This window comes from Cajanus cajan, chromosome 6 (genome assembly GCF_000230855.2).
Source record: "Cajanus cajan strain Asha chromosome 6, NIPB_CcT2T_4, whole genome shotgun sequence".
NCBI lineage: Eukaryota > Viridiplantae > Streptophyta > Magnoliopsida > Fabales > Fabaceae > Cajanus > Cajanus cajan.
In genome coordinates, this window is record NC_138522.1 from 54,985,882 (window position 1) to 55,000,912 (window position 15,031).

The window sequence follows — 15,031 nt, forward strand, 5'->3', positions numbered from 1 at the left end:
ACCCCACAACACAACTTAAACATCATATACACAAGTATTGCTAAAAGTCAATAATTAAAACTTTCTACATTACAAAAAAAAAATTAAAGTTATCATGTTTGTTTTTTTGTTGACTTTTTTTTAATGAAATTAATCCTCAAGTCATATGAAATTATGAAAGTATCGCAATAAGATAGATTTAAAAGATGACAAAATAAAATAATATATTCAATATTAAATTATAAATCAAAACTCAAAAAGTTTATACAATGACAACAAGGATAAATTTTATAGTTAACATTGTTGTTAGAAATATTGAATGGATACTTAACCTTGAGATGTGTATCATATTTCTGTAGTTGTTGTCACAATACAACAATTCCTCCAATATTGAAATGTGTTGTTATTTAATGGGAAGGTGATTTTTAAATTATTTTTTTTTAAATATTTTCAAGTTATTTATAATAAGTATCTTCTTTAATTGAAATTTCATATTAAAATATTTTACTTATGATAAATTTTTAATATTTTACAATATGTAAATATTAAGTATATATATATATATATATATATATATATATAAAAGGGAGTTTAACACCAAAGTTATTAATTATTTATGATTTATTAATATTAATATTAATATAGGAAATCATAAAGGCACCATAAAATATTAATCATAACAAGATATAAATTATATTAATTATTAATTATGGACAAACATTAATATTTATTAAGATTAAAATATATAGTTTCTTTTATTTATTTATATATATAAATGAAAAGGTAAAACAATAATATAAGAAATATAAAAGATGCAATAAATTCAATGAAATAAAAATATATTTAAAGAAAAAATAGTCCAACATGACAATTGTTAGTTGAAGATTTTGTACATAATCAAATTAAAATATAAAGCAAAACAATGATAAAAATATATTTTTTTGTTTATAAATGTCACGCAACATTGAAGTGTGAAATCGATAATTCAGATCAAGGTGAAGAATGCTCTAAGTTGGGCGTTCGTGTGATTCAAGAAAGCCGGCTAAAAGGTTGCATGTGACACCTTTTAAAGTCAACATTCAACAACACCCTTTACCCAATTCAACGTTACTATGCCCATTTAATCTCACCTAACCCACATGGCCATGGATAGATTTTTCGTTTTTTTTTTACTACGATCCACCGAGATTCTTTTTAATCTTCAGAAAATTGTATCTTCTCATAAACAAAAAATAAAAATAACACATAATAACACATATGTTTTTAGTATTTTTATTTTATTTTTCTTGTATACATAATAAAAAATTATATTAAAATAAAAAAAAAACCACATGTTATCTCAGTTTTTATATTTTCCTTTTCATGACATATATCATTTTATTTTATTTTTATCACTCCTTATTACAAAACCCGTCAAAAAGTGTCAAAAAAAATTGTTTTAAATGATTAGACATATTTTAAGATATAATTTTTGCTCCAATATGAAGGACCATTCCTGAAAAACTCTAGTTGCAGCATAAAACTTAGAACATTCAAATTCAAATAGTATAATTTGTTCCTTAAATATGAAGTATATATATATCTACTGGTTTAGTATGTTAGATATGAATCTTTTATTTTTAATTGTAATATATCCCCTAAATCATGTTACTTTTTTTTTTTTGAGAGGCTAAATCATGTTACTTATTATTATTAATAATTTCAAAAAAATAATGACATTTTGACTATTAACCTATAGATTATATATGTTAATATAACTATTATTACATATGATTTTGTAAATCTGGACACCATGTTCTATCTGCTGTTGGTGCTACTTGAATGATGCATGCTAAAATGATGCTACTTGAATGCCACATAATACTTCACTACCTGGATGCCTATATGGGTCTGATAACATATTCCAGTACAATCAATCCTCCACCACTATTAAAAAAAAAAGTTAATATAAATTACTAGATTATATCAAATATGCTCTATTACACCGCCTTTATATATTAACAACCTCAGTGAGGTTAAAGCCTCCAATCCTAGTCCTTCTACATATTTTATTAAGAAATTAAAAGTATATCACAAAAATTACTCTCTATATAATAATCTCATAAAAATAATTTTTTTATAAATAAAAAAAAAAAGTTAACGTGAAAGAATTGATATTACATTGACTTTCTACTGTAAAACTATATAAAAACTAGGTCACTGCAAGTTTAAGAAGCCGTATTACTACTTGCTTTTTATCCATCCATAGCTTAAGAAAGATGCAAGACTTTTCCTCCTCAGACGATTCACTCCCCAAGAGGTAATCACTAATCAAATTAATAATAATTAATTAATTCTATGAATAATATATATAATTAAGACAATGCAGGTTAGGAGGCAAGGTAGCACTCATAACCGGAGGAGCCAGTGGCATTGGCGAAGCCACAGCGAGGCTTTTCCTCCGCCACGGTGCCAAGGTCGTCATCGCCGACATCCAAGACAACCTCGGACACTCCCTCTGCCGCAACCTAAACTCCGACAACATTTCCTATGTTCACTGCGACGTCACCAACCATAACGACGTCAAAACCGCCGTCAACGCCGCCGTCTCGCGGCACGGCAAGCTCGACATCCTCTTCAGCAACGCCGGAATCGGCGGCAGTCTGGAGCCTTCCATCATGGCCCTTGATCCCGTGGAGTTGAAGAGCGTTTTCGAGGTGAACGTGTTCGGCGCTTGTTACGCGGCGAAACACGCCGCTGAGGTGATGATTCCGAGAAAGAGAGGGAGCATCGTGTTCACCTCGAGCGCTGTTTCGGTGACTCACCCGGGTTCGGCGCACGCGTACACGGCGTCGAAGCACGCGGTGGTGGGTCTGATGAAGAACCTGTGCGTGGAATTGGGGAAGCATGGGATCAGAGTTAACTGCGTTTCGCCGTACGCGGTGGCCACTCCTATTCTGACACGTGGCATGGGGATATCGAGGGAGAGAGCAGAGAAAGTGTTCTCTGAGGCAGGGAACTTGAAGGGAGTGATTCTAAAGGAAGAGGATGTGGCAGAAGCAACTTTGTTTCTGGCTAGTGATGAGTCAAAGTACGTGAGTGGTGTTAATCTTGTTGTGGACGGAGGCTACAGTGTCAACAATACTGCTTCTGCTGAAGAAGCTTTCAGAAAGTTTTCTGCTAATTAGGTCAAATGAAGGTTTCTCTAGGAGAGTACAAGACAGCAACTTCTACCAAAAGAAAATCCAAATTTATATATCTATGCTTCTTTGAAACGGTGTGTGAAATAATTCAACTTGTTGATTAATAATGGATGGTTTAGCAGCATGTATTCATTGCAAGGAAGATGTTGGTGTTATGAAACTTAAATCAGGAGTTATTTTGCTTTAATAATATTAATGGTGTGATAAATTCTCTGGCATCAACCATATATATATATATATTATTTTTACATTACTTGTATTCACAAATATTGATCTACTATATTAGAGTCACATCTTTATTAATTTATTAACGAATGTTTTTACTTTCATATATTATTTTATAAATTTTATATTATAAATTATCATAAATATTTTTTAAACTAATTATAAAAATTAAAAGAATTTTAAATAAATGCAAATGACAATGTATTACAAAGTAATAGTTTCATCTTTGTATTAAAAATATATTATCCTTCTCTTTTTCATCTATCTTTTAACATAATTGTACAATAAAATTTTCTATTTTGAGAGGGATACATAATCCCTCACAGATTGTGACAGAATTTGTGACGGAATACAATTTTTAAAAATTATCCGTCACAGAATCTGTCACAAATTGTGAACGATTCAAAATCCATCACAAAATCCTAATTTTTTATTTTTACGAATTTTTAAATAAAAAATAATTAAATTATTCCAGATTTATTAATTATATAATATATATTAATTTCACCTTTTTTCTAATATACAAGTGTTAATTATAATGTGTATTATATAATATATATAATACACTTTATAATTAATTATATATATATTTTTACATTTTATTAATTATATAATATATATTAAATTATTCCATTTAAGTGTATTATAAAGTATGATGATAATATTTTTATATATTTATTGATAGACTTAATTGTACTTTTTATTAAATGATCAAGCACAATAAATTTTCTAGAGTCAACCATTATATATATATATATATAGTTATATATAATTATATATAATTTATAAATATACTTTTATATATTTATTTTTAGCTTTTTATTTAAAATGCAAATTAATATTGTCTTTTTATAATTTCATAAGTATTTTTAAACTAAAAGTTTTTTCCTAATTCATATTTTAATTTCTTATACTTCAAAATGACAACTTATTATTTAAATTAATTCATTTCTTATGTTTTAATTTTTAATCTTTTGATGAAAAAAATATTTTAGTTTCATAATTTTTAATTATTTTTTTAGCAAAATATTTTTTATTTATACATAATTCTTAAATATAATAATTGTGCAATAAAATTTTCTATTTTGAGAGGGATACGTAATCCCTCACAAATTGTGACGAAATTTGTGACGGAATACAATTTTCAAAAATTTTCCATCACAGAATCCGTCACAAATTGTGAGGGATTCAAAATCTATCACAAAATCATAATTTTTTATTTTTACGAATTTTTAAATAAAAAATAATTAAATTATTCCAGATTTATTAATTATATAATATATATTATTTTCACCTTTTTCTTCTAATATACAAGTATTAATTATAAAGTGTATTATATAATATATATAATACACTTTATAATTAATTATATATATATATATATATTTTTCACCTTTTATTAATTATATAATATATATTAAATTATTCCATTTAAGTGTATTATAAAGTATGATGATAATATTTTTATATATTTATTGATAGACTTAATTGTACTTTTTATTAAATGATCAAGCACAATGATTTTTCTAGCGTCAACCATTATATATAAATATATATATATAGTTATATATAATTTATAAATATACTTTTATATATTTATTTTTAGCTTTTTTAGTTAAAATGCAAAATAATATTGTCTTTTTATAATTTCATAAGTATTTTTAAATTAAAAGTTTTTTCCTAATTCATATTTTAATTTCTTATACTTCAAAATGACAACTTATTATTTAAAATAATTCATTTCTTATGTTTTAATTTTTAATTTTTTGATGAAAAAATTATTTTAGTTTCATAATTTTTTAATTATTTTTTTAGCAAAATATTTTTTATTTATACATAATTCTTAAATATAATAACTGTACAATAAAATTTTCTATTTTCAGAGGGATACATAATCCCTCACAGATTGTGACGGAATTTGTGACGAAATACAATTTTTAAAAATTTTCCGTCACAGAATCCGTCAAAGTTATTCATTAAATTTTGTGACGGATTTTTGTGACGAAATATTTAGAGAGGAATCAAAATCCGACACTAAATCCGTCGCAATATTTTTTTTTATTAGTGACCCCGTTTGTGACGGAATTGTTAGAGACGGAAAATTTTCCGTCACAAACTCTAAAAATAAGTAGTCCGTCACAAAAATAAAATTTTCGTCACAAAAGTTGTCACTATTAGTGACGACATTTTATCCGTTACAAATTCTCATTTTTCTAGTAGTGCTACTTAGACGATGTCGGACGCCAGTTTAGTGACATCGAATGTGAGTTAGGCAAAGGCTCTTTACCTGAAATAAGGCTGAGCATGGAGTTTGGTCACACTAGGCGTGAGAGCAATAGAAGCTCTCTACCTCATCCACATTAGGCACAGGTTGAGTGGCATTGGACGTGGGCAAGCCCAAGGGCTCTATGCCTCAATGACGTCGAATGTAGGAAGAATGGCATGAGGTGTGGATTGCATATTTAAAATATGTTATTTATGGCTAAGTGTTGAACATTGTATGAGTAGTAGGAGAACTCATATGTTTTATGTTGTATGATATCATTTATTTATTGATGTATATAGTTAATTGAACCGTTGGAGTATGTCATGAGTTGTATGTTATATCGTGTTAAAGTGGTTGAGTTGAGAATGCTTAAGGCATGTTAGTGATTTGTGTTGATTGACTTAGGATTAGAAGAGAGATTGTTTTAAAAGTTGGATATCTCATTATGAGAATATTGTTGTGATGCTCTATGAGTCTAGTTGTTGAAAACACTTCTTTGAAAGTTGACCCTTGAAGTGGAAAGTTGAGTCTCCTCTAAGACCTTAGTTGATGCGGTATGTGGGTAAGGTTAAGGCATACCGTCTACAAGCGACCACAGTATAGGGGTCAGGTTGGGTTATACTAATTATAAAAAAAGTGACCAATATTGATTCGTATGTGGGCAAAATCAAGACATACGTGCATAAAATGATCAAATTATAGTAAGGTACAAGGTCAGAGGCTAAAATCCCTAACTATATACTAGAAAGACGTAGTATTTGGAGGGTAGTCAGTGAGTTAATCTCATAGGTGGCTTAATTATGTAAGCTAATGTCGTGGCTTAGTTATTCAAGTTGTTTTATCTTGACAGAAATATTAGACTTCCTAGTTTAAGTGGCAAAATTTGAAAAATCATATTATTATAATTGGTATCCAAATTAGTTGTTGATGTAACTATATTGAAAAGATCGCATTGTTGTTGATTTGGTAAGGTCAAGCCACTTAGACTACTCACATGTGTTATAAGATATCTCCTAGTTGAAATGTGTGATGACACATATAGTTGATATATTGTGCAAATGCAGTTGATTTTTTGAATTGTGTGATGCATATGTCGTGTTGTAATGATGTTCAAGTTGAATGATAAGTTATGCATGTGATGTGTTGATATTTATGTTGTCCACATGCTATATTGAATTATGAATTATGATGAGTTGCGTTGTTGTGTTGTTCTAATTGAGTATTAGGTTGTATTGTATTGATAATGCCATGTTGAAGCCTATTTAGTTGCTTATGTTGGTAGACTGTGGTAATCATGCTTAATATGGAAGTAGAGTAAGAATAAGTTAAAGGTGGAACTAACTTGAGACCATTAAGGAGAGGTGGCAATTTATATTTTTTTTAGCTACCTTAGTGTAGTAGGACTAGTTGTATATAATGAGTTTAACAACTAGGATTACTATTTTAATATATAGATTATTGTATATAATGATATACTTATATAGTTATTATATCCCTTTAGTTGTTATTTTAAATTTTTATACGTGTATATATATATATATATATATATATATTATTGTGCATATATTTAGATATTATTTATATATCAATTCTAGATAATTAGTTGATTATTTTTTTATTAAAAATAATTAAATCATTAAATATTAGAATTATGCAATTCGTTACACTAAAATTCTCCTCAATGGATGGCTTTGGGCTATCAATTACATGGAAAATGTTGACAGCGTATTTGTTATAGTCATCCTGAGTGTTTGCATTACATATTCATATTTGTCAATTATTTCTTTTTTTTATATAATTATTTTCTTTTATAGAATCAAATTATCATATTCAACCTAACAATTTAAAATTTGAGAAATTTGAATTGACTTATCCAAACAAAATATTTTAAGAATGATAGACATTGAAATCAAAGTAATTCAAATACCAAGAATTTAAAATTCCTTGAATTTGTAAAATTCCTCATCCAAACACACCATTAGATGAATTGAAATAGACTTTGAGAGTAATCTCTTGAGAAACTAACCTCTTCGCAGGTGTCTCCGCACAAACTTAAAAATTGAATTTTTGACCATAAAATTAAGAGATATTGTTATTTGTTAATACTTAATCGTATCACATCATGCCGGGTTTTAGAATTTAATTTAAATGTATCGTTAAAAAGGGTTATAAGTATTTTAATGATATTTTTATATTATTTAATAAATTTGACATCTCCCAAAATTGTTAGCATGAAATTTTATCCTGATAATAATTCCTTTCGTAAATAAGTTGGTCTACACAGATATGATCTTATAAAAATTATGGACAAAATTTAAATTATTTTTCTTTTCCAAAACAAAAAACCTTTATTAAAGTGATTAGGATAGGATAAGGCATCTACATTCTACAAGGACAAATTTTAGGATTCGCCGTTTAGGTAAATTCAAATTTTGTCTTTTTATAAGGATAACTAATATTTTTAATTAGAATCCATTTTTATCATTAGCCGCTAAATTCTACGCAGGAACTAATTACAAATATGATATAATCTATTATCATATTGATAGAAAAATAAACAATTTAATTTAAAAACTACATGATAAAATGAATACTTAAATTATAAATAAATAAACGTATCACAACTAATGTAATATTTCGTATATTAACTGAAACATATTTGAACTTGTAAACATTATTTACTAATCATATTATTACGTTGATTTTTTTTTTTAAATTATGCTCAAATAAAATATTGATATTCAATTATTTGGGTCATGCATCGATTATGGGCTTAAATTAGTCTGGGATAGAGACTTTGGTGGGAGAATTTTAGTAAAGTTTTTACCTTGGGAGTAAATTTTTAAACGAGGGATGTTGTCGACATAATTCATGTTATACTATGATTAACAAAATTGCGAATCTAATTAATGATCGACAATATGTGTCTTCTTGTCTTAAACCCATATATTTAGAGAAGCAAATCAAGTTGTGGAAGCGCTTGTTAAGCGTGAAAGTTCTATGACGGAAGGAATGTATATTTTCTTTAATTCTCTTCCTTGAATTCAAAACCATCTTCATGATGATATTTTTATTGTATTTTTCTTTTGTGGTTTGAAGTTTGGACTTCTAGCTCCTTTTTGTTAAAAAAAAAAAAAAAACTTAACAAATATAATGGTTTATTCAAGTTGTATATTTCTATATAGCTAACTATCAATTTTAGTCATAATTAATTTTTATATTAGTTTATCATTTTAATAATGGTTTATTCTACTACACCTCAACATATAGACAATAACAACCCCTCAATGCTCTCCTTGAAGCTACATGTAGATCTTAATCATTGATAGCCACTAAAATCTAGGTAAGTCAAATATAATATAGGGTGTGTTTTGTTACCCATTTCAAAGCATTGAAATGTGTATTTTCACTTTCTAATGCATAAAATTCAAAAGTAACAAGATTATTGTTTTGAAGTAAAAGTGAGTTGCATTGAACTTAACTTTTATCCAAGCACATACATAGAGTCACAACACTTGAGTGGAGTGAATATAGTTTTGGATGGAAGTTACAGTACTGTTAATTCCTATCCAACATGTTTTCCAAAAGTTTTATGCTAATTAAACCCTACTTGTAAGATTTATCTTCTGGGTTACTCAAACAGAGTGCCTCTATTCAAGTGTATTGTAATATTCATCTTGAATATTTATATTTGTATATTATCTCTTTTTAATTTTAATTTTATTGTATTTGTAGGAGGAAATACCATTTATCTCCCACAAATAAAAGTCAAAAGATCTACCAAATTGTAGTCCCGAATCACATAGTTCCAAATGAATCTCTATATAACATATAATCGTTACCTAATGATTAGGTGAGACCATGGATATTAGATAGTCCCAATCTACTTAATAAAGTAATAATTCACCCTAACCCTCACACTTGTCAAATTATTTGATATAAAATATTCACTTCATTTAAAATTTTAAAATTTGTCCCCTTTCAATCTTATTGGGTAACTTGGCTTTGGACTTTGCGGAAATATTGGACCTATGGTAATGATATAAAGATAATATTACTAGAGCAGAGATTATGACTCCTCTTTAATAGCATAAAGAGGGTGATGGAATAGAGATAAATCTACCGTGGGTACAGCACCGTTGTATGTTTAATTATGCACAAGGTAACCAAAAAAGAATTATAAAAAAAAATATCACAATATGTTAATTAACAAAGATTACCGCTCCATAAAGTTGTTTTTCTCATGGCATATGAACAATGATTAAAACTGCATTACACCAAAGGAGAGGAACTATATCAAACGCATGCAATACTTTACTCGCTGGAATTTGCTAGCCCAACCATTTTGAGCATATTGCGATCTTCCTTGAACCTCTCCAGAACAGTGCCCTTGACCGCATCATTCTTGTCTTGTGCCGCATCTTGTGTCACTCCCCAGCATTCTATTACATCTGGCAATATACGGTTAGCCTTGGAGAGGCAAGGGCTACCAAACGTAGAACATGAAAACGTGTGTCCTTGATCGAAGTTTGCTGAGAGAAACAAACCGAAGTGATTGACTCTCCCCCCAAAACCAATGCCATTTGGAATGTCCTCTGAACTGAAGTTGATAGCGCACTACAATACATGGACATTCAACAATTAAGAGAGAATAAAAATCTTGTAACTAATAGGTTAGCAAATTAGCTATCTAACTCAACTGGAAAAAATCCAATGCAAAGTGTAGAGTGTGATAACTATTATGCCTGTGGGAATGCATGGAATCTAGCCAAGTCTTTCAGCCTTCCTTTTACAGTTGATAAGTGATAACCATCTTACAACATCACCTAATGGGACAGACACATCATTTCTTTTGTTCTAGTTGCAGCATCAATGTTACTTAATAATGAGATCAGGGTTTATTAATCACAGTTCAGAATATAATATGGGGATGTTAAAACCAGCATATAGGAACTGAGGAACAAGTAGACAGTAGTTACCCATTGTAGGTTATTGTTTGCTCCAGTCGGCCTGAATATAGATGCCACTGGATTTAGTTGAAAAAGGTAACATTTCATGTCTCCATAAAAATCAGCATGCCTCTCCCACGGTTGAGAACCATACCCTCCATATATATAACCTTCTTTATCCTTAATAATTAACACGGTTGGGCCTGCATGATTTCTGCAGTTAAAATTAAAGAGTTAAATATGCATTCCAAATTTCCAATCCTACATAGAGCTTAGTTGGAGTAGCACAGAAACTGAAATAAATATTTTGTAGATAAAAAGAAACTGAAATGAATTTAATTGGCACTTTTAAAATTTACAACCTTAGACAACAACATAGGTCAGTAAAGTGGCAAACTATGCCTCTTTCTAATCAATCTTATCATAATAGTAATAATAAATTGAGTTAATCACCTATACACTGCCAGTGTAAAGTTTTTTTACACTGGCAACCAATTATATTTCTTAATTGTGCCATGTCACTGTTAAAAGTAAATGTGTTTACAGTGACATGGTACAATTAAGAAATATAATTAGTTGCCAGTGTAAAAAAACTTTACACTGACAGTGTATAGGTGATTAACTCTAACAAATTAGTTACTTTTACATGATAGGTAAGCCTTTAACTTTGTATTGTAATAACAAGGCTCCTAATATAGTTAAACCTATGCATAGCTATTGAATTGTAAAACTAATAACAATAAACACAACTTTAGTCCATGTGTAGTACCAAACGCTAGCTAAGTTTTGGATATCTCAAATGAACACTCAATTTATTTATTTATTTATTTTGAGGAATATACCATGCATTAAATGCACTAAAGAGAGACAGCATTACAATCAGCCCACGAAGCCTTCAAACACTTCAGAGGATACTCAATATTTAAATAAACGGGAGATATTCTTATAGTAAAAAGAATGTGTCTGACCCGAAAGTCATCTTGTGTTCTGTTTCTTCTAGATTTAACCCCGTTGATTAATTAAAAGGTCAAGCCATTCACAATATCCTTAGGCCTAACTTCTGCAATTTTTGTCTTTATGCACATAGTTGCCAGAAAAAAATTTAGAGCAGTAGGAAGCTTCAAAGGCAAAAAATGTACTTACGAAATGTTGCCCAAGAATGTATTAAAACTAAGACCATTAACAGAGCTATGATACAAAAGCTTCCAATCTTCCACGTCATGCTGAGAAAGAGCGCCTCCAATATGCCAAGCATATTCTTTTCTCAAAAGTATAATGTTAGAATCAATAGCTTTTGAGGTCAGTAAGTTAGGAATTTGAGAACCAGGTCGTCCTAGAAAAAAGCAAAACACTGGAATAAGAAAATATGCTAATCATTTACCCTGAACTTATTCAAAAGAATCAAAACTAATCCAGTAGCATTTTATATTAAAAGATGGTACTAAAATGAACACAGTCAAAATGTTCAGCATATAGTTTGATGAAATTGCATGTCTGTGCAACGGTCTAATAAAAACAGAGTACTTTGCAAACATGGTTAGCAAATACATAAATTTACAATTTACATAACTATGTTTTTGGTAATTAGCAGAATAATTCACAAGATTCAGTATCGTGCAAAAAAAATTTCTTAGGTCACCAGTATTTTATTTAGTCAAGCTGCTAGCATGTAATGTATACACAGATCACCACCATCAATTGCTATACATGTAACGTTACTCAATAATTATTCTATTAGAAGAATGATCATTACTCTGGTCAAAATGTTTTCATTTTAAGAAGATCAATAAAATTGCAGTAAAATTATTTTAGGCTTCTAATAAGAAGCCTACAACATCAACCGAGCATTATTCCATAGTATGGGGTTGGTAACATGAATCAATAAATGCCACTGGGCTCTATCAAACACCAAAATTTCATTGAATCACAATAGCCTTTCCAGTTTCCAATGGTTTCTCCTCCTAACAATGAAATTAACCACATTATTTTGTCAAGTCTTAATCAACAATAAAACACAGCACCCTATTTCTTCTAACTATACCTATGCACCAGATTTTAAATCCTGAGGTGTCTAACTCCTTAGCATTTTTTCATCCCGCATGATTATTTGAAGGCATATAAAGTTAATCCTCCTAATCATGAGGTCAACCACTTCACCTACAGGTTTTTCCAATATTTAAAGTTCTAATCATTTATGACCCATCCAAGGATATCACACTACTTAACAATACATCTGGATGCTAATAAAGTAGCTATTGTATAGTTGACCCATGCCAAAAAGGCTAAACAAAGTTTTACATCGTCTGTTGACTGCCCAACACAGCTCCCATCCAACTTCGGGACAAACCAAGTAAAATTTGGGGGAGGAAACTTATCATAATCAAAGGCAAAGTTTGATAAGCATGAAACTTCAAACCCAATCAATCTGCACTTCATCTGCTCATAATCATAACTCTGTGGTCATGATCTTGTTGTGTCATACGTCAGATAATCTTGCAAGAAATTAAGTCTATAAAAAAATGTTGAAAATTAAGTGCAGCAATACCTGAATCAGGTGGCAAAAGCAGGCTTCCAAGAAGCTTCTTAACAGATGGAAGATGAGTACACCAGCTTTTGAAATCTTCAAAAGACATAGTCTCCTCAGTGCCTCCTCCATCGTGCATGGAGAATTTTGCAGCATTCAGAAATATGTTGACAATGTCCTGATGTGAACTTGATCTATCCTCAGATCCTTTTATGCATAATATATCATTAAAAATGGAAATCATAACAGTTTCCAAATCAGATCTGCATATTCAATGTAACATATTTACATGAATATAAAAGGGGTAAAGAAATGCAAAAGAATATTTAACATGACATTTTAACTGGATAAAACTACAGGCATAAACTAAAACTTCCAACATATTATAGTCCTTTGTTAGAAATAGAAACATAAACAGAACATCGACAACACTACTTCTAAAGAAGTATCACTTCTAGAACTGAATCACAAAGTTCAGCCAATTTATTTTAAAAAAAAAAAAGGTTTAGATCCAAGGAATGAAACTCCACTGCCCGAAAAAGTATAGTACTTGTAGAATAATTTCACAGACCGAGACATATCTAGATATAAAGTGACTTAAGTTCACTTCTCCGTGAAGAACAATAAATGAATTCAAATAGCAGATTAGTAAACTAGATTCATTGCTCAATTATTTTGCACAAAATGGAGGCTTGTGTATGATCAGACTCGCATCCTACCTCCCTACAAAATTATCTCCAGATACATCTAATAAGCGAAAGATGAATTCTTCAATTTCATCTTTTGTTCCTTTCTCATAAGTAGCCTGCAACATGAAAAAAAAAAAAAACCAATAAATACATTGGATACATGACACCATGTTAAATATGTCCTAATTTTGAGACAATACCGACAAAAAACGATGATGATAGCCAAGAACTCACTTTAGCAACAACGAGGTCTTCAAAGGTTAACCTCTGGTCCTTGCGCTCTTGAGTAACCAAATCAAACATCCTCTCCCCAAGAGGGCCATGGAGTCTAAAATATGACTACAGCCCCAAAAAAAAAAAATTATGGTTTTTAGAAGGATAATAACATGTGGATTATTGAGAAGACAATTAATCATTGAACAAAGAATTAAGAACCTGAAAAACGGAGGGAGAGATGTGTTTGGCGTTGGTCTGGGATTGTGCTGCCAGATGATTGAACAGAGACCTTAAGTCTTCAAGTTCCTTTTGAGTAAAAGCTCTGCAATGATTTTCATTGGAGGTTAATCTATGGAAATTGAATTTCCGTCAAAAAAAAATGAAAAAGAGGAACCTTGCTGCAGAAACATATCGAGGATCATTTTTGGGAGGTGACTGAGCGTTGCCCATTGCTTGCTGTGATTTCAGTCCAGAGTTTCGTAATTCCCTTTCACGCTATTTCTCTTCCAATCCCCAATCAAGTTCTCAAAATACACTGCTACGTCTGAAATTCTCCATGATTCGTATTGGTATGCAAGTCTCCTAGGAAGTTTTGTTAACTTCTTCATCAAAAATTAAAAAGGAGAAAAAATTAGTACGTAGTATTAGCTTTAGTTACAATTTTTCACTCCAAAATTACGCAATATCATACTAGTATTTTGATTATACAATAGTATCATATAAAATAGGGTAAAAACTTATTTTAGTCCATTATTTCAATTTAGTTCTACTATCATATAAAATATACTAGATGCATACGTGAATACCACGTGGACGCTAAATTTTGTAAAAATACCTAGAACCAGAGTTTTAAAACGAGTCGTTCTAGATACACTTTTGGTGTGTTAATTTTGCATTTGAAATGGGTCGTTCTAGATGCAAAATTAACACACTACCAGTACATCAGAACGGGACGTTCTGAAACCAGAACGGACCGTTCTGATTTCAGAACAGGCCATTCT

The 15,031-nt window shown here is 29.8% G+C and overlaps 2 protein-coding genes across 3 annotated transcripts; one reads left to right on the top strand and one right to left on the bottom strand.

Moving 5' to 3' along the window:
- Nucleotides 1–2,161: 2,161 nt before the first annotated feature.
- LOC109813999 (short chain aldehyde dehydrogenase 1) lies at nucleotides 2,162–3,400 on the top strand. Its single transcript, XM_020378311.3, has 2 exons — nucleotides 2,162–2,278; nucleotides 2,348–3,400. The coding sequence occupies exons 1-2, from the start codon at nucleotides 2,238–2,240 to the stop codon at nucleotides 3,144–3,146; spliced, it is 840 nt and encodes a 279-aa protein (XP_020233900.1). The 5' UTR covers nucleotides 2,162–2,237; the 3' UTR covers nucleotides 3,147–3,400.
- Nucleotides 3,401–9,721: 6,321 nt separating this feature from the next.
- LOC109813958 (TLD-domain containing nucleolar protein) lies at nucleotides 9,722–14,705 on the bottom strand. 2 transcript variants are annotated; one of them, XM_083077662.1, is made up of 8 exons: nucleotides 14,425–14,705; nucleotides 14,250–14,352; nucleotides 14,049–14,153; nucleotides 13,845–13,930; nucleotides 13,147–13,388; nucleotides 11,745–11,952; nucleotides 10,632–10,815; nucleotides 9,722–10,269 (listed from the first exon to the last, which is right to left on the bottom strand). In XM_083077662.1, the coding sequence occupies exons 1-8, from the start codon at nucleotides 14,478–14,480 to the stop codon at nucleotides 9,967–9,969; spliced, it is 1,287 nt and encodes a 428-aa protein (XP_082933788.1). In that variant the 5' UTR covers nucleotides 14,481–14,705; the 3' UTR covers nucleotides 9,722–9,966. The 2 variants fall into 2 exon arrangements, with proteins under 2 accessions (XP_082933788.1, XP_020233853.1); XM_020378264.3 differs by having other exon boundaries at nucleotides 11,745–11,934; nucleotides 14,425–14,702.
- Nucleotides 14,706–15,031: the final 326 nt, after the last annotated feature.